Source organism: Pteropus vampyrus, unplaced genomic scaffold (genome assembly GCF_000151845.1).
Source record: "Pteropus vampyrus isolate Shadow unplaced genomic scaffold, Pvam_2.0 Scaffold19, whole genome shotgun sequence".
Taxonomy (NCBI): Eukaryota; Metazoa; Chordata; class Mammalia; order Chiroptera; family Pteropodidae; genus Pteropus; species Pteropus vampyrus.
Genome location: NW_011888800.1, coordinates 9,690,196 through 9,715,758, shown reverse-complemented (window position 1 = coordinate 9,715,758; position 25,563 = coordinate 9,690,196). Strand labels below are relative to the sequence as shown.

Genomic DNA, 25,563 nt, shown 5'->3' with positions numbered 1-25,563 from the left:
TAAGTGGGTTCTTGGATTAATTTTGATAAACACATTCACTTGTGTGACATAAACCCCTAACAAGATACAGAACATTACCACTACCTTGGACATTTCATTCTTGTGTTCTTTCCTATCATTTCACGCCCCCACCCCAGAAGGATGCTCTAGTGGCATTAGGGCCCTCCTGAGCCTGAAGACTATCTTGGCGGCCTAAGAAGAACCCTAGGAGGTGTGCCCTTAACTAAGTAGAGACATGTTAGGCTATTTTTGATGTCTTTTGTGTTAAAACTACCCACATAAGAGTAGAGTCCTGGTATGTCGCTAGTGCTCATTTAAAGTAGTGGTGGTGATGTTGACAGTAGTAGTAGTAGTAATACATAACAGCATTAACTTTTTATTATGTTCATTGTTATTATAATTATCTGAGCTGGTATTATTATAGAAGAAATTCAAACTATAAGATATATGGCCAGATGGTATATAAATTGGGACTTTTTCCATGCCTTGGATTTACTGAGTCTTAAGATTTATGTTTAAATTTTATAAACAAATATTAAGAATTCAATGAGTGGTTATTTCCTTTCTGGATTAGTTGATTAGAACTTTAAGTCTAAAGCTAGCAATTTAACACCTCAGTAAAACTTTTGTATTCTAAAAGTACCTACAAAATCCCTGTGACCACAAAAATGTGTTCCTTTACCTGTATTTTTTCCTTCTACCTCCTCTACCTTCTCTGCTGCCCTATGAATTTTCTCCAAGCTAAGCTCCTACCATTGAGAATGAGTTCTTCAACTTAGCATTCAAGATCCTCCATATTAGGTGTTCATATTATTGTTTTGTCTTCTAATTATTATATCATAATAATATATTAGGATATATATTATAATACATTATTATATATTATATAATAATATATTGTTCCCTAACTGTTGATATTTATATTATGTTCTGATGTCTGGTCTCCCCAACTAGATCAAAGCATCTAAGGATCACATCATCTCAATTTTCTATATTCCTCAAAGCACCTGGCACAGGCTTGACCCATTGTCGATGCTGACTAAGCACCTGTTATAACTTAAATTTAGAGAACCCCACTCCTTGTTATGATATATATTTAGAGACTTTGTCCCACAGGTAAGAACCAATCAGTGGCTGTTGGAAGCTACATGAACCTTCCACTTTGGGAAAACCCTGCAAAACCTCAGGGGCTTTCTCAATTTTACTAGTGATGAATAGAGGGCCTGACTTAACATTCCTAAATGAGATACATATCTATCTTCAGAGCTGCTGGTCGATCCTTCCCCATGTAACTGTGCTTAGAGAGCCTTCTAACTAACACAGGATGACACGTCCTGCCAACCTTCTCCTTCCCCCAAATAATCTGATGCCATCTCCAGGCTGTGCAGTAGCCTCAAAAGCTAAGGAAGGTTAAAGCCAACGGCTAGCTATGCCAAGACAGTTTGGATTTAATTCACCACGTTGGGGAACATCATGATCTGTCATAGCTAAGAATTCTTCCCTCCAGGAGAATGAATTAAGCAAATCTAGAATATTGGTTTCCTAGCAATCTAATAAAATCAAAGACTGTTTCAAAGGCCCTGGTTCTCAGAATGTGGCTACTGTGCCTGGAACGTTTTCCCCACCCCTTTACTTGCTTTATTTCTTATTTGCCTGCTGGTATTGACTTCATTGTCCCTTCTTCAGACTAGTCAGGGGTCTGGGGAGAAGACACCGAACACACCCTGTATTCTTCCCCGCTACCCTCAACACAATTGTAATTAAGTAACTAACTATCTGTGCGTTCCAGCTCTGGCTCCCCCTGCAGAATGTAAGATCAATGTGTGTAGGAGCTCAGACTGTCGCACTGACTACTGCGTCCCCAGTGTTTAACAGAGAGCCTGGCCCCAAGAAAGCTTGCACAAACATTGATGTCGAATGAATAAATAGATCCATTAGCCGAAGGGCTTTGCTGACCTGGTTTTAAGTGCTTTACCAACGATCCCACTTTTATGACTGTTCCTGAAGCTTCATGGCCCAGCACCATTGGCTTTTTCACAACAAAATCCCCAATTCGACCATGCTGCCAGTAGTGGACATCTGAGCCGCAGATTCCAACGGAATGCATCTTCAGCAGCACCTCTGATAAGAGAAAGGAGAAGGAGAAAACAAGTGAGGGAGAGAACGATGTCTCTAGCACCCTGAGACACCCTGGTGATTCTCTTCTGGATGAAGGAGAGGGCTTGGTTTCAAAGGCCAGTTAAAAAATTTAGACCATAGAAGAAAACAAGCTATACAGCCACACTGATTAAGTCTTGCAAGGCAAGAAAGCTTCCACAGAGCAATATAACTGCACGTGAGGGTGAATTCTGTGTGTCAGCTTGGCTAGGCTCAGGTGCCCAGTTATTTGGTCAAATGCTAGATGTTGCTGTGAAGGTTTTTCAAATGTTCACTACAGCATTATTTACAATAGACAAGATATGGAAGCCTGAGTGTCCATGAATGGATAAATGGATAAAGAAAATGTGGTATATGTACAACAGAATATTATTCAGCCATAAAAAAGGAAATCTTGCCATTTGCAACAACATGGATGGACCTTGAGGACATTATGCTAAGTGAAATAAGTCAGATAAAGACAAATGCCATATGACCTCACTAATATGTAGAGTCCAAAAAAATTAAATAAAAACAACAAAAAGAAAAAACCAAGCTCACAGGTAGGGAGAACAGATTGGTAGTTGCCTGAGTCTGGGGGTGGTGCTGGATGAAATGGGTTAAGAGGGTCAAAAGGTACAAACTTCCAGTTATAAAACAAATAAATCATGAGGATGTAATGAACAGCATGTAAACTATAGTAAATAAAACTGTATTGTATATTTGACAATCTGCTTAGAGATCTTAAAAGTTCTCATCACAAGAAAAAGTTTTATAATTACGTAAGGGGACAGATATTAACTAGGCTTATTGTGGTGATCATTTCACAATGCAAATATCAAATCATTATGCTGTGTACTTGAAACATAACATGGCATGTCAACTGTGCCTCAATTAAAAACGACATTTAAATAATAAGACTTTGAGTAAAGCAGATTACCCTTTATAACAAAGTCTCATCCAATCTGTCGAAGTCCTTAAAAGACAAGACTTAGATTTCCTTAAAGAAGGAATTCTCAAGACTGCAACATCGATTTTTATCTGAATTTCCAAACTGCTGTTCAGCCCTCTAAATTTCAGACTCACCAGTCCCTACAATCCCGTGAGCCAATTCCTTAAAATCTCTCTCCTGCCCTCTCTACATATACATGTATGATAAATCTATATATAAATAAATCTATAATAAATCTTTCTCTCAGTTCTGTTTCTCCGGAGAACTTGAATACACTGCATAAACAAGATATTAGTAGGAAGAAATATATTAAACCCGTGAGAGAACTTCTCTAGAAGAAAACTTTCCAGACAATGTGATGTGCCACATTGTTGTCTACTCATGTAGGGGAGACTGGCAGAATCCAGGCTTGGCAACACTTTGTGAGCTATCGGGCTGCATTGTCATGCCTGTTGTTTTGTTACAAAGTGCAGCATTAATTTAAACCACCAAAAGATTTCAACCAGCATTTCCCCATTCACAGGTCTGAATATAGTGATATTTGGTGGTATTGTTGTTGTCAGTTTTCCAAGTTTAAAAAATGATCCTAGTGAGGCTCTTTGCTAAAGTAAGTCTTAAAAGATTACTAGCCTAGTCTGACTGAGATGAACACGTTACAAGTATCTCCCTGAGAAAAAGCTCTGCCTTAGAAAGACAAAGAGGCCCAAAGCTCTGCTATGCATTCAGGTATCTTACACAAACAATTGCCACAAACCATGGGCGATCTGCCAGGTGTGGCTCTGTAGAACTTTCTCCATCCTTGGTTTTGGTGAACAGAGTAAGAAATGGCAGGATGAGTTCTGAGATCAAAGGCAGGGAAAGTTATTTGAGTTAGAAAAAATATCTCAGGGTTTCCTCTCTTGAATTTACCAATTTGTAATTAGAGGTTAAATTTGACTCGCTAAAACTCTCTTTAAAGTTTACCACTGTTTTCCCTTCTAATTCAAGGACAGCAAGAGACAAGAAAATGTGAGCAGAATGCTGCTTCAGAGACAGAAGCAGTATCAAGATCCTTTGAGTCCAAGCTAGCCCTTGTTTGGCCGTCTCTGGGATCCACATCGACTTTTCAGGACACAGTGAGCTGCCTCCTTTACTTCTCCGAATGATATCTTGGTGAAAATGTGTAAGCCCTAAATATACATTACTTGCTAAATACTGACAGGAACATCTCTTTTCTGTATTCTTATCATTACAAATAAATAACCCAGCTAACCTTTGAGTTACAAAGCTCTGGAGGCCAAAGGAAAGCTGCCTTCAATCTGATGTTCACACGGAAGTCACAGTTGTGGGGTAAGGTAGGAAAGCATATCCCCAACCCATCAAGGACAGAAAGAAAGGGGATCTGAGCAGCTGGGTATAGGATGAGCTATCTAGACACTCTGCCCCTTGCTCTCAGCCTCACTTCGGGGTCCTGAAGATCAAGAAGTGGGACTCTAGGGATGGGAGAGACTGGAAAACTGTCAACAGAGATCTGCCTTAGCCAATAGGGTGGCATTATCTCTCCAGGTACAGCCAGGAAACGTGCTAGCTCAGACTCAGGCTCGCCCAGTGAGAGACCAGGAGTGCAGCAAAGGTGGCGGGAACCCTGCCCCAGTGTGCTCACCTACTTTCTGCACCTGGTTGATTAGAGCAGTGGGGCAGGGTTCCATGCAGCCCCTCCCATTCCCAGCAGACAGAAGGTCCTGGTCTTCCTGGCATGACGCTTTCTTTTCTAACTAAGAGATTAAGGTCTGCAGACTCACTTCTTTTCAAGGTTTGGGTTAGGGTTAGGACATGATTTGGCTACTAAAGAGTGGCTTATAGTAGATAGAGTAACCTAACTCTGTTGCGAGGTCAAAAGAGGAACAATTCTGCCTCTGGTCCATAAATTGAAGACATTTTATGCCGAAAACTTTGGGACAAACCAGCAGTCTGATATAATAACTATTCTCATTCTATCACTGTTTCTTTTATTGCATGTAGCAGCCAAGTGGAGTCTATCTCATCATGCTGTGCACAGTAGACTAAGTGGAAAGCCTAACAAAAGCAGTTTTTAACGAGGCAAAAGTGATATGCTGTAGCAGAAGAAGGTGTAAGGGGGCAATGTACATGTGTCTCCAGGAGAAACAAGAGGAAATAAGAAAATGTAAACTGAATAATCCAAGGACCTACCGTTTGGGCCTGGTTCAGGGATAGGATAGTTCTCCTAAAGAGAGCAAAACAGAAAAAAAAAAATCATTTAGTATGCATAATAAATTTACCTTATGAACATTTAAAAAAAATTTTAAAGTGGAATTCATTCAAATATTTCTTCTTAGAATTAACACAGGCTCAGGCCATACTGCTGTTACATGGATGCCTGAGAGGCTATACTGTATAGTGCTGACTCTAATTGCTGTCCTCACCCCACCTAGCAGTGCACTTTGCCCAGGACTAAGAAAAGAGTAAGCTACAAGCACCCCAAAATAGAAAGGATGTTTGGGCTGCTTCCCTAGATCTGCCTTCCCTATCAGATCTTCCTCTCTCCTGAAAGCACACATTGTTAGATACAGATTTGTTTGCTCTAGCAAACTCAGAAGGAAAGGATGAGGGTGTTTCCAGCAGCTGCACGGGTTTTTTTTTTCCTCCAGACAGGTTAGAGAAAGTGTGTGTAATGCTGCTCTTTGCCTTCTGCAGAGCACAGACCAACACTTGATTCTCTCTTCCAAAACCTCCCATGTGGAGTTTTAGAAGTAACCTTGGGAACACACAGAACCCGCATTTTGGCCACTGGCCACTGTCACAGGTTCAGAAAGCAATCTGCGCTATTCTGGTGTCCACAGCTGCTATTATTATTATTATTATTATTATTACTTATTTACCAAGCTTTTTTTCCTGATGCTAACTGGCTAGGAAATTCCTAGTGAAGAGATAAGGAAGGACGGTGAGTAGCCAAATCCAAGTGTTCATTTTATTAATTCTTTAAAGGCAGCCAAGAAGAGGAAGAAAGATGCAAAATGTTCACAGCACCTACTATTTGCCAGACAGTGTGCATGGTACATGGTTGTCACCAGAGCCCAGTTTGCAGATGTTAAACCTGAGGCTAGAAAGTTCATTGACTTGGCCAAGTTCATACCAACAGAGAGTGGATAAACCAAGGCTAAACCCAGATGTGTCTGCTCCCAAGTTTGCCTCCCTACATCCCACTGCATCCCCAAAGTGGAATATTCCATTTCTCTTTCAGAGGTGATGCAAGAAGCAGCCAATCAGGTGATGAGAATGTCTGAGCTGGGCCTCATCCAGAGCACTCTGGGAGGCACTATTCAAAGATTGCCTCCTCCTGAAAGCCTCCCCAAGGTATTTTTACAGGTAGCAATAAACCACACTGGGGCGATTTTACTAACTAATAACCTTAATGCCAAAGACCATGCCTTCAGTCTCTCTGACACCAAGTACAGTACTCTCCTATATGCCCCAAACCCAGTGGGTTTGTACTGGTTAAATAACCACTCCCCATAATAGTGCTTGCATGAAGGTCTGAGGTTCTCACTCATCTCAGATTACCAGATCTTTCTGTTGGAAATAGCTCAATGCTAATTTGAACTTCTGGTCTCCAGAGTGATCATAGGCAACACAGGATAGCTGACTGTCACCAAAATCTTCCTCAAAAAAGTTGTTGGTCCCACATCTGACATTATACACATCAGGGACTACTGTACAGGTATGCTTCTGTTGTACTGGGTGAAATTTTAAATGTTAGGTTAAAACAGGCCTTTATTTCAAACACAGAACAGCACCCCACCTTCCCCACTAAAGGTCCTAGTAGGCAACTTCCCAGGCACTGAGAGAGAATTCCACAGTATATTCTCCATTGTGTGCCTCCAACTAGGCCAACCCGGAACAACCCCTTTGGTGATGGAGAGAAGGTAAGATTCCAGCAAAAAGCAACTGCTGGGCACACCAAGTAGGCCCTGGGTCACTAGAGATTACTAGTGTACATATTTGCTGGAGTTAACAGAGGGGACCAGCTTTGACTTTCCCAGAGAGACAAAGCAGTGACTTTCCCAGACACTAGAGGGTGCTGTGCCAATAGCCTGGTTTTTCATTAGTAAAAGAACACATTATTATGAAGAAATTAAATACCTCTCCCCACAAACCAATTTTCCTTTTCTATTTTTCTTGCTGACTCCAGTCGCCCTTAAAACTCAGCCTGGCTCCTGACTCCCCTCTGCAAGAGACATGCCACCTGAGCACAAGACCATGTTAAGATCAGCCCTTAAGATTATAAATATTATTCTAAGCACAGCCATAGAGCTCTCACAATGTTTTAGAAAATTATCACAGCATGGCTCCTAAGAAAAATCTTGTTTTTCATTTGTGGTTCTTTTGTGTGACATTGGCTACAATTCTCTCATTTACTTAATCTTCTTTTCTGTCTCAGGTTTCAGTGGTGATGTTTATTTATTATTTCTCATTTATCAAAGTTTATTAGTTCCTCTGAGATCTGGAATGTTTGCTTTTATCCTGATGACCCAATCAGGCATTTTTAAGGTTTCCTGAACAGGATTTCTTATCTGTGAGTGATAATAACAAGAGGATAAAGAGTTGAGCAACTGTTCTTTATTGTAGTTATGTCAATTTCTCAGTATTTTTCAATTCAAGTCAGAAATCCTTCACATATATATTCTCCTTCCTATTCTCATGAGGTTCCCTCCCTCCCAATTCTGAACAAATCATGGAAATACTTCAGGAAAAACTGCAGGAACATGGGATGATCTCAGATGTCTCTAGCATCCTAAATGTCATCTTGCCTTTCCCAAACATATTTTCTCAAATTAGCCTAAATAATTATTTCCTAAACATATCCTAATGGTCTCCTTTCCTCTACTTCCACCTGCACATCTGAGTTAATGCCCTCAATACATCTTGCATGGACCATAGAACTGGCCTCAATATAAGAAATCAAAAGATGCCTTTCCCCTCCTCCAGCCATCCTTAATGGTGCAGTGGTAAAGAACTCAACCCCTGGAACTGCCTGTCCACATGCTGTGTGATCTTGGGATGATTACATAACCCTCCTGCCCTCAATTTCCTCTTTGTTTAACGAAGATAATCATAAAAGAGAGATCCCGACTCAGTAAATAAGTTAGCTCTTATTACAAAAGAAATAAAATCAAAGTTTTCCAATAATTAGCTCACAGTACGATTGAACCAGCTCTGGGCAATGTTGTCTTTTTCCTTTTGAAAGGGTAAAGTTTTAAAATCGTTTTGGAGAAAAGATGTATTTCCCTTTTTTTCATGTCAATATTAGGAGAACTTGACTGCTCCTTTAAAGGCTGGAATGTGGAAGAAAAGAAGTAGAATTCTAGTAATATTTTATGCTTGATTCTATCAGCTGTGGATAGGAGTGTAAAGCCACATCCTCTGCCTAAGAGTGAGTGACAGCAGGCAGGGCTTGGAGAAAGTGGCCATCCATGCCTCAGGTCCTCAAATCCCACTTTTGCCTCGGGTCCCTGCCTGCCAGGTCTCCTGTCAATCAGTTGGCTGACTGGCCTGCACTTAAGGACAGCACAGCAGGAGACCTTATCTTTGCTTCCCTCCCTCTTCAACTTTCCACCTCCCCTGAGTGCTTGAGGGTGGGAGGAAAATCCAAAGGTTTCCCAGTTAACTGTTTTGTCATAAGACACTTTATTCTTGGTGTTGTTCCTGGCAAACACAGAGTAAAAGGGTCAAACACTCTCTCGAAGTCCACTCAGCCAGTCTCCAGCCCAGGATCTCAGGGCTCCAATCCTGCTGCCCTGCAAACCTTCTCAAACCTATTCTGCATTCACTCCCGCACCTCCTAGGGGGCCATTTCTCCTCTGGCCAATCCATCTCCTTCTTCAAGATCCTACATGAGACAGGAAGTGAGAAAAAGGGAGCCATCTGGGATGACTTGCTAATTCCTGTGGGAACTCAGGGATATTTAGGTTTGAATGTGTTGGGATTGAGGAGTCTAGGGACATTCAGGTGGGGCTGTCCAATAGGCCGTTATATTCCTGGAACTGGTGCTCAGGCATGGGTCGGGAATAGAGACTCATAAACATGAATCATGAACACAGAACAAAGCAAGAAGACTTCTCTGTCCTCAACAGTCTGGGAAGGTAAACCCTGCATCTCCTTTGAGCTTCCCTGGCACCTGGAATTCAATCTGTACAGGATGGTTAAAGGGTTATTTAATTCTCAGCCACGATAAAAAAAAACTTTCAAAAAATTCCTTCTAATTCAAAACGCATAAATATAACCATATATGAACCTATTAGATGGTCTTTCTATTTTAAGCAAAAATATGAAGTCTCTAAAGTTTGCCTGATGCTTTAGTCTGTTAGTAATACTGAATAAGCACTCACTGTGTTCAAGTCTATGAAACTGAACGTTCGCAATTTTTAAATTTAAAAATTATTTAACTGAATATCACTTCATAAAATCTGAATATATTTTCTCCAGTTACTAATGTTTTTAGTTTAAACTTGGTTTGGGGAAAACCATGAGCTTTAATAGCTACACTAAAAGATTTATCAAGTGGATACCAATACTGTATATGTCAGTATATACTTCTCAATTTCTGTCATGCAATTTTAAAAGAGAAACTTTCCTCACACCCATAATTCTAGTTTTTCCTCTCAGAATAAGGCTACTTTACCATATTTCTTAGTAGTACTAGGACTTATTACATAAAATGTTAAAATCCATTTCTAATATTGTTTACTGCTCTTTCTGCTTTTAGATGAAAATATTAGCTTTCATCTAAAAGCAGAAAGAGCAGTAAACAATAGTTCTTGGTCTTTTGCAGACAAAGGCACTGCTTTTCCATTAGCAATTGGCAGAAATGGCAGTATTTGCTGGATTTAATTTCCTGTTTATCTGGTTTGGGTTTTATTTTAATGCTGGAACATAAGATAAAGGGAAAGAAGGTATTTTTTTGGACTATTTACTACCACCCAATTTTCTCTTTTTCTGAGTTCTAGATTCCATTTTCAGTCTCCACTGCCTCTGACTGGTACATCTAGCTCAAATATTAAAGATTAAGTACCTGTATTTCTTCACTCAGTAAATGCTTCTCCTTAAAGTCTAGAAGGGCCCTTTAAATTTAATCACATAAAAGCTGCTGGCTCTGTCAGCTGGGTAAAACTACCAAGGATATATAATGCTCAAGACCACTTGGGTTGCAGGTGTTCAAGGCTCTCTCTTTCTACAATCCCCCCACTCCTCACCTAAAACTCTTAATAAAGTATATCTGCAAGGAAGGGGACATTTTGAATTGTTGCATTACAGATATAGAATTATATTACTTTAAAAAATATTACAGGTTCAAAGCAATTCTTTGACCTAGGGTATAATATATTGCCTCAAAGGGCAAAAACACAAGAAATATCTTCATGGAACTCTGCTTAATATTTAAACTGGATCCTGACACATTACTTTCTCTGATCTTTATAATTAAACATTAACCCATTATTCCAAAATTACTTTCCCTTGAACTTGTTTTCTCCTCATACAGCTAATCACAAAACAAAAATCAGACTACACCCCCTTCATGGTCTTAGGGACTCTTATTCTTGTTCTCCCCATCCAGATGCTTGTGCCTGAAATCTGGTAGAGCTGGCTATAGGGAATAAGGGAGATAAAGTGTACTCAGTATGGTCAATGGACTATTACTGATGCAATACGTAAATAAACTTAACAAGAGCATTTAAAAATGCTTACGGCATTGACATTGCTATATAATCCAAATGCAGCAATACAAATATATTGGTCTACAGACAATTGGGAATAAAAATACAATCGGTTTTTCATCTCAGATAGTTTGTGAAGCACTGTATCAAAGTATCCAGTACATGCGTGGAATGTAGTAGGCACTCAACATGTTAATTCCGTTCATTTCCCTTACTATTCATGTGAATCTTAGAATGTTGGGGAAAAAAAGGAAGCCATCTCTCTACCCCTAAAAATCACTTCTGTGGAGAAAAATTAATTTGACTGTTTTATATCTCAACTTCGTGAACTAGTAGTTCAGGGAAAGAATTCATTTTCCAATTAAAAGCAACTTCTGAATTTCTCAAGATTGACTAAAGAGACATAAAGTAATTAAACTGGTAAAAACAGTTGAATACAAGATTACTATCTGGGCCCACATTATAATAATATGATTAAGAATTATCCACAGAACACAGGAAAGAATTCTCTATATTTTTGAAGGTCTTGGTCTTGATCCATCTCTTCTAATGCTGAAATGGTTTAAATGTCAGACTCTCATGGGCCATAGCCTCCTGCTTAACACAAGCCATCAGCTGTACCAGGCCTTTTACATGCACCATCCCATGTGAGGAAGGAGTGAAGAAACAATTACCATAGCCAAGCTAATAAAATTATTTAAAATAGAATGGGCTGAAACATGAGAAATTTTAGTCTATGGCCATGTTACCCTGAACAAGGCCGATTCCGTCTTATCTTGGAAGCTAAGCAGGGTCGGGCCTGGTTAGTACTTCGACGAGAGACTGCCTAGAAAGACCAGGTGCTATAGGCATAAAAAATAAAAAAAGGGATTGTAAGCTGACAAGATCCTTGCAATCTATGAGGTCAATCAAGAGTTGCCTCTCTTAAAAAAATTAAAAAATAATGAAATGTGAGAAATTTTATATTACAATAAATTAAGGAATTAAGCTTTTGAACTTTTCAGTTGTGCATCAATGTTTGGAGATTTTATATATGTATATATACACATACATGCACACATATGTATATCAATCATATATATATACATATGTGTGTGTGTGTGCATGTATATCAATCCTATAGATAACCCTGAAGAACTTAGGAAAGAATGTTCACGAGTCCAGACTACCTGACATCCATTACCCATAAGCTAAGAATGCAAGACTTATCTTCTCAAAATGTACTTTTTACTATAATTCTAAACTTTTTTTCTTTCGATCAGTCTGGGTTACCTAGTAGTATTTCACAATTTTCAAATCCTAAGACCCTTGAATAAAACCTTGTCATTTAATTCTAACAAAGCCTCTTGATTTATTTAAGCTTGGTTGACATTTATGGTATCAGGAGTGGGATCTAAAGATTTCTCCTACCTTTCACTTCCATTCTAGTGAAGCTGTTGGATTCAAGCAAGGTACCAGCTTAAGCCTTTGTGCTCTGTCACCTCCCTTACAGCTCCAGGATGCCAGTGATGAGTCCTCTCTACTCCAAATCTCCCTCCTTTGGTTGAGGTTCAAATATTTTATTCTCAGGTCCTCTGGTAACCAGATTTATAAAATTCATGTTCTTTCTATTCTGTAAAATGGGTGTCAGGTTTCCTTCCTGGCAAACGGGGAATGAGTTTCAAGTGCCCCAGGTCACATTTTCCCTCAGAACCATTGCCCTGGATGCTGGCTGGTCCCTGGCCTCACCTGAAGCAGGATGGCAGCACTGGAAAGGGTAGAAGCCCTCACTTCGTGTTTCAGAACCCTTCAGAATCCTGCTTCAGATTTTAGGACTGGGCCTTTCCTCAGACAACAACCTTCACAAGAGTTCCTGAGGCATGAACCATTTTTGACAGTAGACCCTGTCCTTGGTCAGCTCAAATGGCCATAGCCTGCTGTGCCCAGGAAATCTTGGGTTTCATTTTGGTTCTACCACAGAAAGAACCAGTGTTCCCCCGTCAAAGCTTCCCCAGGCAGGGCTGTTCTTCCCTATTACTCTGATTTACTACTGATTCGGGATATCACTTGTAAAATTCTTAATCTTTTAACAGGAAATGATATGGGACATCTCTTGCAGAATTCTTAATCCTTTTAGTAAACCTAGTTAAGTTTTCTTCCTTCTTTTCTTTAGGAAAAAGGCCCTCACCCTCAAATCCCGATAATTGCCCCAAAACTGATGACTCAGATCCTCTGGCTATTGATAAGGGTCATCAGCCCATTGTTAGCAGAAATGGTGTTAGGCCAGACAGGGCCCTTAGAGTCTGAGAGGGGAGGGAACTTTAGGCCGAAGGTCTTTTTTTTAACCCTTTAAGTCAATCACTCTCTCCTGCTCAAAGACCCCAAAGACCTTCACCTCACCTGAGCCTCATTGTACCATCATTATAATATGACGCATATGCCCAGAAGTTCATTAATATCATTATTATAACAGACTGAATTCTGGGAACGAATATGTATGGAAAGCAAATGATGAATCACTGAGTCCTGTCAATCTTAGCTGTCAATCAAGGAAGCCCACCCCTCTAAGAAAAGTAATCACCCACAGCAAAGAGGAATGAAAAACCTCAAAGGCTTTGTTACCAGACCTTTTGAGCCATGCTTCTCTTGCTCAGGCCCCCTTCCACATCTGGAAGTGTACTTTCCGCTCTAATAAAGCTTTTCTTTTCTGCTGTATTTTGTTGTCAATTCTTTGTTCGAGACATCAAGAACCTGGACAATGCGCTGGGAGAGGACGACTAGTAACAGACCTCAACCCCAAACCACTTAGTCTATCTGCCTTAAGGAAGGGGATGGAAGGGCAGAGATATCCCACTGGATGGGGTTCCCTTGGAGGTGCTGGGATACAACTGTGCTTAGGAGGGAATGGCAAGGGCCCAAGAGAGTGTGTGTTGGGTTGCAGGTGTCTGAAGCAACACTGGCCTCCCTGGTCACTCTCCTCAGCCAAGAGCTTTCTGCTTCTTCCCCTGTAGTGGTGAGACTCTCTCTAGGATAATATCCTCCACTTCTTGTCTTCTTACTCTTAGATTTCCTGTTCAGCCTCGGCAAGCTCATCCATCCACAATTTACCACTAGGGCACTACTTTGGGCAGGACAATACTTTGTTGTGCAGGACATTGCTGTGAACTAAATGAAGTCTGCCCCTCAGTCAATGTGACAACCAACCTGCCCTTACACATTCCCAAATGCCCCCTGAGGAGGGGGTGCAGCATTGCCCAATAGAGAAATGGCTACTGAATTTACATCTATAGCCCAAAAATCATCCCTGCACTCCAGACCCTTAAAACCAACGTAATTTCTGAAAGACACATTGATGTCCTGTCCCAGAAACATCTTAAACTCAAACCTGATCTGTCATTTTAATCTATTCTTTATGTAGTAAATGACCCCACTACTTCCCACTCTCAACAGACCTGAGGTCCTCCTGTATCCTCCCTGAATCCTTCCCAGTTAGGGTAACAACCTCACAGCCACAGACTACATTCTCTAGCCCATACCATTTTCTAGAGCCATTAGAATACACCCATCCCAACCCCTCTCTAGATCAGAGTGGATTCTAAGGTAAAGCTGATAAGATCAATTTCAAGGTGAGCTTCCCTGCCCTCCAATCTTCAAGGCTTTGTTCTAGATAGCCACCGTTAACAGAGGTAGTTTGGCTGTGCATAGAGCATAAGTTTAGGAGTTAAGGCAAAGCAGAACCTGGGGTTGTAATTCTATTTCTGCTACTAACTAGGTACATGACTTTAAAGTGGGCCTTGAGAAGATGGAGAGGCAGGTCCTGTCCGCCTCTCCAGCTTCACCACCTGGAGAAGCTGGTGAGAACCCTGGAGAGAAGGGCAGGGTGCCCTGGAATGGATTCACCTTGAGAGAGGGGCCCATGCCTTGAAAAGCATCAGTTATGGAGGTGTCCAGTAAGCTCTCACTGGCCCTTACTCGGGTATTCTTAAGTGACTAAGAATCTTTGTAGGGTTGCCCAAGGAAAGATTGCCTCTAGGACATAAAGCAGTCCCACAGGGGATATTCACTACATTTGGCTCACCAGGAGATGTGCATGTAAAGACTGGTTTTCCCCTAGAAGTTTGTTCAAACTCTACAGATCTCAAAAGTAACATGAGAAATTGTGCCTCCAGGGCTGGCAAGCCCCAGGACAGTCTCGCATTAATACTAAAGTGGCCTAAATGAGGATCTTTTGATACTAGCAAATTAATCTTTTTGCGTGCACAATTAGAAAAAGCTGGCTACAAAATTAGGCTGAATGAAATGGAGAAACAAAGCTATTACTCTCTCAGAACTTAAAGACTTCTCCCCTAAGCCAAAATGAAACTATATAAAAGGATTTACAAAAAAAAAAAAAAAAGATAGAATCTAGATAAATGGATGAACCTATGATGTTGTTTAGGTGTCAACCTAATTCTCTGAGGTATTAAAAATGACAGTCCTTATTTTCAAAGAGGGAAGATAATTTGTAACTTGGACAAATGTAAATTGTAAATGCCTCCAAAACAAAATTTGGATCCAACTGTTCTCTATGTCTGTATCAGTTTATATATGTATGTTGTAATATCGTTAAAATTAATTTAAAGGCAAAGGCTTGTAAGGATTGGGTATTCTAAAATTCTCAGAATATGGAAACTAACTTGTTTTTTAAGTTCACATGATCTAAGATTAATCCTCAGTAAATAAAAGCTAAAGTTTGTTGCTTTAAGTAAAATAGACTTGTCTTTATTTCATCTGGGTTTTACAAAAATAAGTACATGTTAATAACTGACATATCTATGAAATATATTTCTAGAGGTTAAATTAAAAAAAAAAAAATAGTTGAGGCCATGGGAAACTCCAAATGGCCTCTTGGTTCTTCCCTGCTCCCTGGCTTCTCATTTTTCAGTTTTTGCATTCTTTCATGCATCATTAGTGCATTTAAGAGGGACTTAAATTAGATATAAATTAGATAAAGGAACTTATGAACTGACACTATTGAAAGACATCTTACACCATTGCCAAGATTTGATAAAGTCAATTCAAGAAAATGCCAACTTCGTAACTGCTTCCTTTCACAGCAGACTTCCAGGACACAAACTTCAGATATTGTTTTTTGGAAAGAATATCAAATAAAAGACATTCTCCAACCTAGTTGGAAGAAACCTTATCAGATGCCTAACCACAAATGGACATCTACCTGACACTCACCTCCACCTACGATGGACATCAAAGACTCCAAGGATGAGAAGCTGTGGACATCAGAGGTAGAGAGCTAAACTAAGACATCGGCAAGGCCTGTATACCTATGTACTGATATTGAACTCCGAATCCATTTTGTTTGAATGTCTTTACCTGTTTGCTAAAGATATTAGTCATAAAAATAGTTACTCATTCTTTAGGTTTTTCTATATATAGTCCAACTGTTTATAACTACCGAACATGTATAAGATAACTTAATACTCTTTTCATGTATTATGTAAATGCTATACAAGATGCCAAATACAGAAAAATGAGACAGAAGGCAAAACTCGGATCATGATAGTCCAAAGGATAAAAATGATCTGGAGTGTTTTTTCGAAATGAAGACCTGACTGCCTTTCATTTACCTGCCCTTCCTTTTTGGAACACTCAGCCTGAACTCGCATCCCATAGTTACTGTATTGCCCCATCCCCAAAGGTCAACAAGATGACATCGATATCGAGACTTCCTAGGAATGAGCCTTCCTAGCACTGTGAGACCACACTATTGGACCAAAAGGTTTGTCATCAATGCATCCTTTGGATTGATTTACGACCAAAAGAAGGAACTGTGAATGAAAAGAGAACTCTATGGAAAGTAACTCACAGGGCGATGTGATTATAAATTTCTAACTGGGCAGGTCCTGGTGAGTAGCACTTCCCAAACATATAATTTCTTTAGCAAAAGGTTATCTTTGCATTAAGCAAGTCCTGTCCATTGTTTCCATGCATCTAGGTTAACACACCCTTGAAATGCCTTTCAGAATCCTCCTTCTAAAGACCACCCTCAAGAGCACATAATCTTGTTAACTATCCTATAATCAGATCCCCATCTTGCTCGTTTCCACCTTTATGTAATCTTCTGTAAGTTTCCTTTTCAATTTCAGATGTATAAAAGAATCCATAAAACTGTTATTGTTCGGAGCATTTTAGATCTTGCTCCCCAGTACATGTCGTCAGTTTGGATCAAATAAACATGAAAATTCTCTACAGGTTTGGCTGTTTCGTAAGTCGAAGCCTTCCAAAACCAACTCTTGTGACTCTCCCTGGGCCAAAGGCCCCTTCCTGTGAGGACTTTACTCTGTGGCCTCCACTAAAGCTTCATACTGTTTTGTTTATCTGACTCCCTAGAGCAGTTTGGGGTTATGGGCTATCCTCCTCCTCCTCTTTGGGGCCTCAACTGCTAGCTCAGTGCTTGGCACATGGAAGGCACCCTCTCCCATGAAGTAAATGTTTGTGGGGTAAAAGTCTAAGTTTGAAATCACCCTAAGCTGTGTAGAGCTATACCACTTTCACGTTCTCATAATACCATCTGGTGTTGGTACCATTAAAAACTAATAGTGTCACGTTCATTCAGGACCTTGGGTTGAGGTCACAAGATGGAGAGTGATCCAGGACATCACTTGTAAAATCCTTGATCTTTTAACAGGAAATAAGGGACATCTCCTGCAGAATTCTTAATCTTTTTAGTAAACCTAGTTAAGTTTTCTCCCTCCTTTCTTTAAGAAAAAGACCCTCTTTCTCGAATCCTGATAATTGCCCCCAAACTGGTGACTCAGATCCTCTGGCTATTGATAAGCGTCATTGGTCCATTTGTTAGCAGAAATGGTGTTAGGCCAAAAAGGGTCCTTAGAATCTGAGAGGAAAAGAGACTTTAGAACAAAGGTCTTTTTTAAGCCCTTTAAGAAATATATTAACCAAGCCTGTTTCCTTTTACTCACTGAATAGGCAAATCAATAATAGAAATTAATAGATATGATTTAAATAACAAGTTTGTATCTTCTTTTCCTTGTCTAGGGACTGAGGTGGCACTTCAGCAGGAAACCCAAGACCCCGCCCTGACTAAGGCAGAAAGGGAAAGAGCTACATGAAACCCCAATAGGCAGGGACTATGACCCTTCTCAGCAGGAATCAAGACACAAAAGAAGAGATCTCTCATTCCTCAACATCCATACTAATAATAAGGGGGTTCATGACTCTTAGAAAAGAGTTAGGCAGGAAAAGTTAGAGGCTTTCAGGTCTGCCTGCAAAGATACTGAGGTCATCCTATCCTAGAAGGGGTCTGTCCTAATCCTCCCACACTTAAGCAAGCCAGAAGGCATTTTTAGGCTAAAAGTAACTTCCACAAAGAAACAAGTAAGCAGAGGGTTAGGTACCAGTTTAAGTCAGCCACTCCCTCCTGCTTAAAGACCCCAAAGACCTTCACCTCACCTGAGCCTCATTATACCATCATTATAACATGACGCATATGCCCAGAAGTTCATTAATATCATTATAACAGACTGAATTCTGGGAACGAATATGTGTGGAAAGCAAATGATGAATCACCAAGGCCTGTCAATCTTAGTTATCAATCAAGGAAGCCCACCTCTCTAAAAGTAACCACTCACAGCAAATAGGAATTAAAAACCCCAAAGGCTTTGTTACCAGACCTTTTGAGCCATGCTTCTCTTGCTCAGGCCCCCTTCCCATGTCTGGAAGTATACTTTCCCTTCCAATAAAGCTTTTTTCTGCTGTATTTCAGGTCTTGCTCAATTCTTTGTTCGAGACATCAAGAACCTGGATATCGCACCGGGAGAGGATCCCCACTCTCCGATAGCAAGAACACTGGAATGGGAGTCAGAACCTCTGATTTCTTGTCTGGGCTCTGTTAACGAATCAAGCCTAACACTTTAGGAATAAAACTTTCTTCAGCTGAGAAAATGGAGAGTTGGCTAAAAGCAGGATTTTTTAGTCTGGAGTCCAGACTCTAGAGAATCTATGGAGAGGCTTAAAGGAAGTCCACTCTCTTTGAAATTGTTGCATTCCATGTGGAGAGAGACCACAGATTCTCAATGAGTCAAGAACTGCTAATCTGGATCATCTCTGGATTGGAGTCTCTGCAGTCTAGATCCTGGTGAGGCATGTTCTCTTCGAGAGAGAAGGAAGTGCTAGGGAGCAGCAGAGAGAGCTGGCACTCATCCCACACACCCACTGCCATCCCGGGACCATCTGACATGAACTTTGTTAAGGGAGCTCTGGCACAACCCCAGGACTGACACTGCAGCTTACTAAACTTGGCCTCAGGAGCCAGGGAGCAGAGAGGGGCAAAGTCTAGGGTGAAGGAGACACATATATAATGCTCTTAAAGGGGCAGGGGAGCAGGATCAGAAAGGAAAAAGGCTGGAAAAGTGAACCAGATGTGGACTAAGGGAGGTAAGGAGGAAAGCTTTATAGAGATGGAAACTCCTAAGATCCAGAAGTCTGGCACAGGCACAGGGAACACCAGGAATCCTGGTGATGGTGGCATGTGCCGGAAGGAAAGGAGGAAGGAGCGGGCACTTTCTGAGTACCTATTAAGTGCTGGGTGCTCTCCTGATCATAATAATCCTGCAAGGGAGGTTTTATCAGCCCCGAGTAAGAGAAATTAAATACGAGTTTTACAGCTTTTAAATCTCTGGCCCCTCTTTCTGCCCTGCACTGTCTTTGGAGAGAAGTTCAGGTCATGTCCTAAATCAAGCAGCCTCCCTGGTATCTCTTCTGAAAAGTGCCATGACAGAGACTGGACTACAAATCAGCGGCTGGAAAAGCAGGGAGAACGCTTCGACCATTCCGCTTGAAACCTTCCTGGGCGCCAGCCACGTGCTGGCCTTAGACTAGGTTCCGGGAGGCACGCGACAAGAACCCTGCCCTTAGCACCTTGGCACCAAACGACAAAAGACATTCGCCCCCTGCCCCCAACATGGTAATCATCTAGGATGTGAGTGGCCAGACTCCGCGAGGTGCGGGGTCTGGAGCAGGGCTGGAACTGCCCAGGGGGCACCGCGGCCAGTGGGGTGGCACTAGGCTCCCCAACCCCTCTTCCCGTTTTACCAGGCGCAGGTCCCCGGGTCCGTGTACCACCAGGGAGAGGTTCTCGGGCTTGGCCGCCGCCATGTCACGCTTCGTTCCCGGGAAGAAGCTGCAGTCTGCAAGACGTGTGGTGGTCTGGTGGCTTCCCCTCCGAAGGAGCAGAGTTAAAGACTGGAGGCCCAGCTTGGGCTAGGCGGCGCGCACCCGCTCGGGGGCGGGGCTTCCCCTCCCTGACAGCCGGGCGGGGCGGGGCGGGGCTGACCCGCTCCCACCCGGGCGCGAGCCCTAGGGGTAGGCAAGGCAGGTCCGCCTCCTTCATCTGTCACACAGCGTTTCTGTCCGCCTCACAGCCGAGCAAACATCGCTGCCTTGAAAGCAGCTTGCAGAGGCAACAACCACCAGACCAGTGTTCTCGAACTTTAGCTGCAAAAGAATAGGGATTAGCAATGTGGGACTGATTCTCAGGACAGCACTGAGATGCTAATAGGGTAAATCTAGGTTTGAGGAGAGGCCTGAGTGTCTGTATTATTAGCATTGGGAATGCAAAAGATGCCAGTGGAGCACTGTCTACACTTTGAGGAGCAGGCGCTACGCTGATGCAGCGTCCATGTTGGCCCTGTGTCCCCAGCATCCAGCAAAGTAGTAGTGAATGAATGAATTAGTGGAGCATTAGTATAAAGAAGTTGTGAAATGTAATCTGTGAACCTCTTTTTCTCTTAATCGGCTCTGCTGCTTATGATAGAAGCAGGACCTCTGCCCAAATTTTTCCTTCAAGTGTCTCTCCCCTCAGTAACAGTGAAGTTTTACTCTAAGGTGAGAGAGCTGCCCTCTGGACAGGCCTAAATTCATACAGGCCCCTCCCCCCAGGCCCCTCACTAAAAGGGTGAGTTAATAGGATTCTTAAGAAACTGAATTTTTTTTTTAATAAAAAAGTAAGTTGTTATTATAATATTTAACTTGTGACATTTCTACATACTCTCCTAACAGAGACCAGCATTCACAGTGGTGAGGAACAGATTTTTCTAGGCATTTTACTGAATAAGGGATAAAATGCTGGCTTTGCCTTTGCTGGTGGCCTGCTTGGCAAAGCTTCTCTGGGTTCCTGCCTGACATTCCCAAACAGCACAGCACTTTGAGGGACTCTCTCCACTGACTACAACTTCAATAAATTGTTGCTAAATTTCTGCTGTGAAAACTTATTTAAAATTTAGAAATTAATTCACAGGATGCCTACCCCTCTGGGGTCACATATCTAGAAGAAGGGAGATTTTAGCCCAGGAAACATCTTATCACAGATACTGGGTTACTTCAGGTCTGTACTAACAAGAAAAGTCAGTGTGACACAAGGCCTTGGTGTTCCGAATGTCAGAACAGTTGCAAAATCTTTTTTTTTTTTTGAGAAAAAGTAAGATTTATTGAAAATACATTCCATAAAGAGATGGGCCACACTAGGGAAGGCTGAAGCCCTGTGGAACTTTGGAGGTAAAGAGATAAGATAGTATGCCCCGAAGGGAGGGGCCGGTTTCCAGCCAGGAAGGCTATACTCCAGTTGTAAAATCTTGTTTTCTAGATTTCTCCATTTAGTCATTAACTATTCGGTTACTCAAACCTGGATATTTACAACAAAAGAAATAAATAAACAAAAGCAAACAAACAAACAAAACAACCATGAAATTTTTTGCAGATCTTGAAAATAAGGTTAACAGTGAGAGTTAAAAGAGTAAAATCCATATGCAACGGATGAGATTAATGGACTCCTCTAAGGGACAAATAACATGTATGCCATTAACAAATCTCAAGAAAGTGTTAAGAAGGGTTAGAAAAAGGGAGACAGAGAACAGCAATTTCAGTCTAAATCTATCCAGGGGAGAGAGGCACCTGGTGGTAGCAGTAGCAGTGCTGATGGCTCAGAAGAATGAAAGCAAATGGAGCAGTTAAAGGATACTGCTACGTGCCAGCTGAGGATGGTGACTTGCACATGGATGAGTGGTGAAAGTGGAGACGGAGTAAAGTGGATAGATTCAAGATTTACTTCAGAGATAAATCCCAAGATAAATACCAAGGGACTTGATAAGGGATTGGATTGGCTTATAGGAATGGAGAAGATAGTGGAAATGTTAACTCCCCAATTTCTGATGTGATTAGCTGAATGGATGAAATGCTATTATCTGATATGAGCAGCACTGAGGGAACAGAAGTAGATTAGGAGGAAAGGTCAGGCAAGTAATTTTGGATATGCCACCTTCTAGATGCCTATGTGGTAAGCAAAATGACCAAGTGATATAAGGGTGTGTTTGATATAAGGGTCTGGCAAAGTCTAAGCTTGAAAAGTCTAGACTAAATTTGGAAATCATTGGTATATAAACTGTATTTAAAGCAACAAGAGAGAATGAAATGATCTAAAGAGAGAGTGTAGAATGAAAAAGGAGACGCCTCAGGTCTAAGCTCTGAGCATCCAACATTAAAAGGACCAGGAAAAGGAAGAGAAACCTGCAAAAGATGAGGAGAATAAGTGAAGGCATAACATGAAAAGACAGTGTTTTAAGAAAAAAGGCAGCCAACTATTGAGTACTGATGGAAATCAAAAAGTATCTAGTGGATTTAGCAACAAGGAGGTCATTGGTGATCATGGAAAACAGTTTTGGTATAAAGATATGAGGAGACATGTTAGGTTGGGATCATTCATCCATTCATTTAGCAAATACATAATAAGTATCTATGACATGCCAGGTACAAGGTGTTGGGGATGCAATGAACAAAACAGATACAATCCCTATTCCAGGGAGAGGAAGCCATTGAATAAGTGATTTAATGACAACCATAATTATGATAAGAGCTATAAAAAAAAGGTAAGGATACCATGAAACTGTGTAACAAGGGAACCCTGTCCAGCTTAAAAGCGAGGGAAGGGATGTATAAACTGTACTTGAAAGTTTTGAGTAGTCACAGCAGTGAGACAAAGGGGAGAGAGTATGTGCCAGGCTGAAGGAACCACACACGGAATCCTAGAGGGGTGAAGACCATCATTAAAAGTCAGTAGTGTGGCAGGGCTACGGTGAACAAAAGGACTCAACCCAGGGGTGTACATAGGTCTTCTAGTGTTTCACATTTTTGGATATGTAAGTATGCAAAAAGAAATGTAGCAAAAATTCGTGTGGCTAAATATCCTAGGGAAAAAGTTGAGTGGTGGAAGCTTCCAGAATTGATTTGGTTCTGAGAATCAAGGAAGATAGGATTGAATAAGAATCCCATTGACAAGCCCTACTTGCAGGAGGCAATGGAGAGGAGCAGGTAGATTGTGTCATAAACAGCCCGATAGCTGCCTACCTTTATGTCCGGGAGAAGTAGGAGCTAAGAGAGCTCTTTATAGACATCCTGGGTTATGGGGGAGATTCCTGTTAGCCTCCAACTCAGTTCTGTCCTCTTCCCTTCGTGTTATGTCTGCAAATAGCTGGTTCAGGAATAATTTACCTCATTTAGAAATTAGTTATCAATAAAAGACCAGAACAGGAACGGTACAAACATGATACAGAAAAAAAAAGAAAAGAAAGAAAGAAAGAGGAAAAGAAATGCAGACAAAGAACATTCACCAGAAATATATTGCTGAGGAGCAAGTAAAATTTGTGATTGAACAGTCTGCCATAAAATTGTAGAAAGCATCCAGTGTGGAGGCATTCCACACTAAGGGAAAGGAGAGGGCCAATGTGGGAGTTGGGGTGGGGCAACTGAGGTGTGAGAACCTGAGTGGGATGAGAGGGGCATCCTCACAGGGCAGTGGTAGTAATAGGGGGTGTCAAAGCCTTTGAAGGGTGAGGAGGCATCCATATGGGTGGGTGTAAGGTGAAGGAGACTGAGTATGATGAAGAGGATAACCACAGGGAAGGGCCAGTGTGGGGTGTAGGCACCTGGGTAAGCTGGGGACGACATTTGTTTAGATGAGGAGGCAACAATAGAGATAGGAGATTGGTACATATAGGGGGATTGATAAAATAAGTGAATATATGAAGAGTGAGGGGATAGGGGTTTCTCATTGTTGGAAAAGGGAGATACAAATATGGAAAGAGAAAAAAACAGAATGAAGCCCGAATGGTGTTGCATAAAATTGAAGAGATCAGTGTAAACTTATGGTTTTCAATATAGATAGACATACAAATAAATATAGGCATAAATATCTGTATGTGTTCACATATACTCTGTCTACTGAAAGAGCTTAGGAACATATTCTCTTTGCTATACCTGAAGCAAAGAGAATATCTAGCACTCAAATCTTGGTTTCTAAATACCATTCTCCAGGAAAAGGAACTAGGTTTCCTTGAAGAAATTACTTAATCTAAAGCTGGGACAGGAAAAGTACAAGATGAACCTGGTAGATGTTACTGGGCCAGAAAGTAAGTAAGTATTCCCAGACGAAGGGACACATCACAAGTATGTAGGAAAGGATGTGGTGCTTCCGTGCCCTTTCTAAGCATGCCACTCTCCTAGTACCTCCACATGTTCACCAACCAGGAAGCTCTTCAAACCCTGTCCTTTTGGGGTTTTACGGAGGCTTCATTACGTAGTCATGACTGATTAAATCACTGGCTACTGGTAATTGATTCAGCATTCAGCTCCCTGGAGGACAGGGGTAAGAAACTATGAGAAGTGAAACTGTGGACAAGGGGAGATTGCTATAATAGGTGTCTTAAAGACATAGAAGGTCTAAATTGCATGATTAATAATTAGATAAAACTTGGCATTCTAAAAAGAGAATACACTTTCTTTTAAGTATCCATAAATAATTCACAAAAACTGACTCTATATTAGATCAAAAAGAAAATCTCTGTAAAGTACAAATGGTACAGATAGTACAGATAACATCTAAACTCAAGGCAATAAAAAAAATTTAGGGAGACCACCTAGGAAGATCAAGTGCTGTAGGCATAAAAAATAAAAAATAAAGGATTGTAAGCTGACAAGTTCCTTGCAATCTGTGAGGTCAACCAAGGGTTGCCTCATCTAAAAAATATATATATATATGTATATGTATGTATATATGTGTATATATATATATATATACACATACATATACATATTTTTTTTTCCTAACTTGTTTTATGAGATCAGCATAACCAATACACCCAAACCAGACAAGGACATTATAAGAAAAGAAAATTACAAGCCAATCTCTCTCATCAATATAGATACAGAAATTTTAAACAAAATATTAGCAAATCTAATTACAGTAATACATTTAAAACATGTGTGGTTTTTCAAAGTTCAATAACATGAGTTGATATGCAGTTAGGTTTGAAAGCTTGTTGTATTTTCTGATGGCATCATCAGAAAATATAATAGTAAATTCTCAACTGAAATGTCAGTTCGGAAGCTTGAATTTTCATAGTCACGTCAGTATTATGTAAGAAGAAGCTGAACTTTGAAATCAGACTGATCTGGGATGGAACCACTACTTTACCAATTTACCAGCTATTAAGTTCAGACAAGCCTTACTGTCAACTTTTCAGCTTTAAAATGAGAATAATACTAGCTACTCCAGAATGTTCATTTGTGGAATTAATAAGACAGCATTTATATGGTCAATATGCTGAGCTGACACCCCAAAGTATCCTCACATTTAGAATAAAATCAATAAGACTCAAATAAAAGGGATGAGATCAGACACCAGTAGAAATGATGCAGCCAAAGGGATTATTTGTGAAT

At 40.8% G+C, this 25,563-nt stretch overlaps 1 protein-coding gene across 1 annotated transcript in view; it reads right to left on the bottom strand.

Moving 5' to 3' along the window:
• The window catches only part of SORD (sorbitol dehydrogenase), a 32,766-nt gene extending 12,706 nt beyond the window's left edge, over positions 1-20,060 (bottom strand). The window contains exons 1-3 of the mRNA XM_011355046.2: positions 19,888-20,060; positions 5,279-5,312; positions 1,957-2,121 (exon numbers count right to left, since the gene is read on the bottom strand). Of these exons, the coding sequence (XP_011353348.1) occupies positions 1,957-2,121; positions 5,279-5,312; positions 19,888-19,950 (262 nt within the window). The 5' untranslated portion in view covers positions 19,951-20,060. The remainder of the gene's footprint in view (positions 1-1,956; positions 2,122-5,278; positions 5,313-19,887) is intronic.
• Between the last annotated feature and the right edge of the window lie 5,503 nt (positions 20,061-25,563).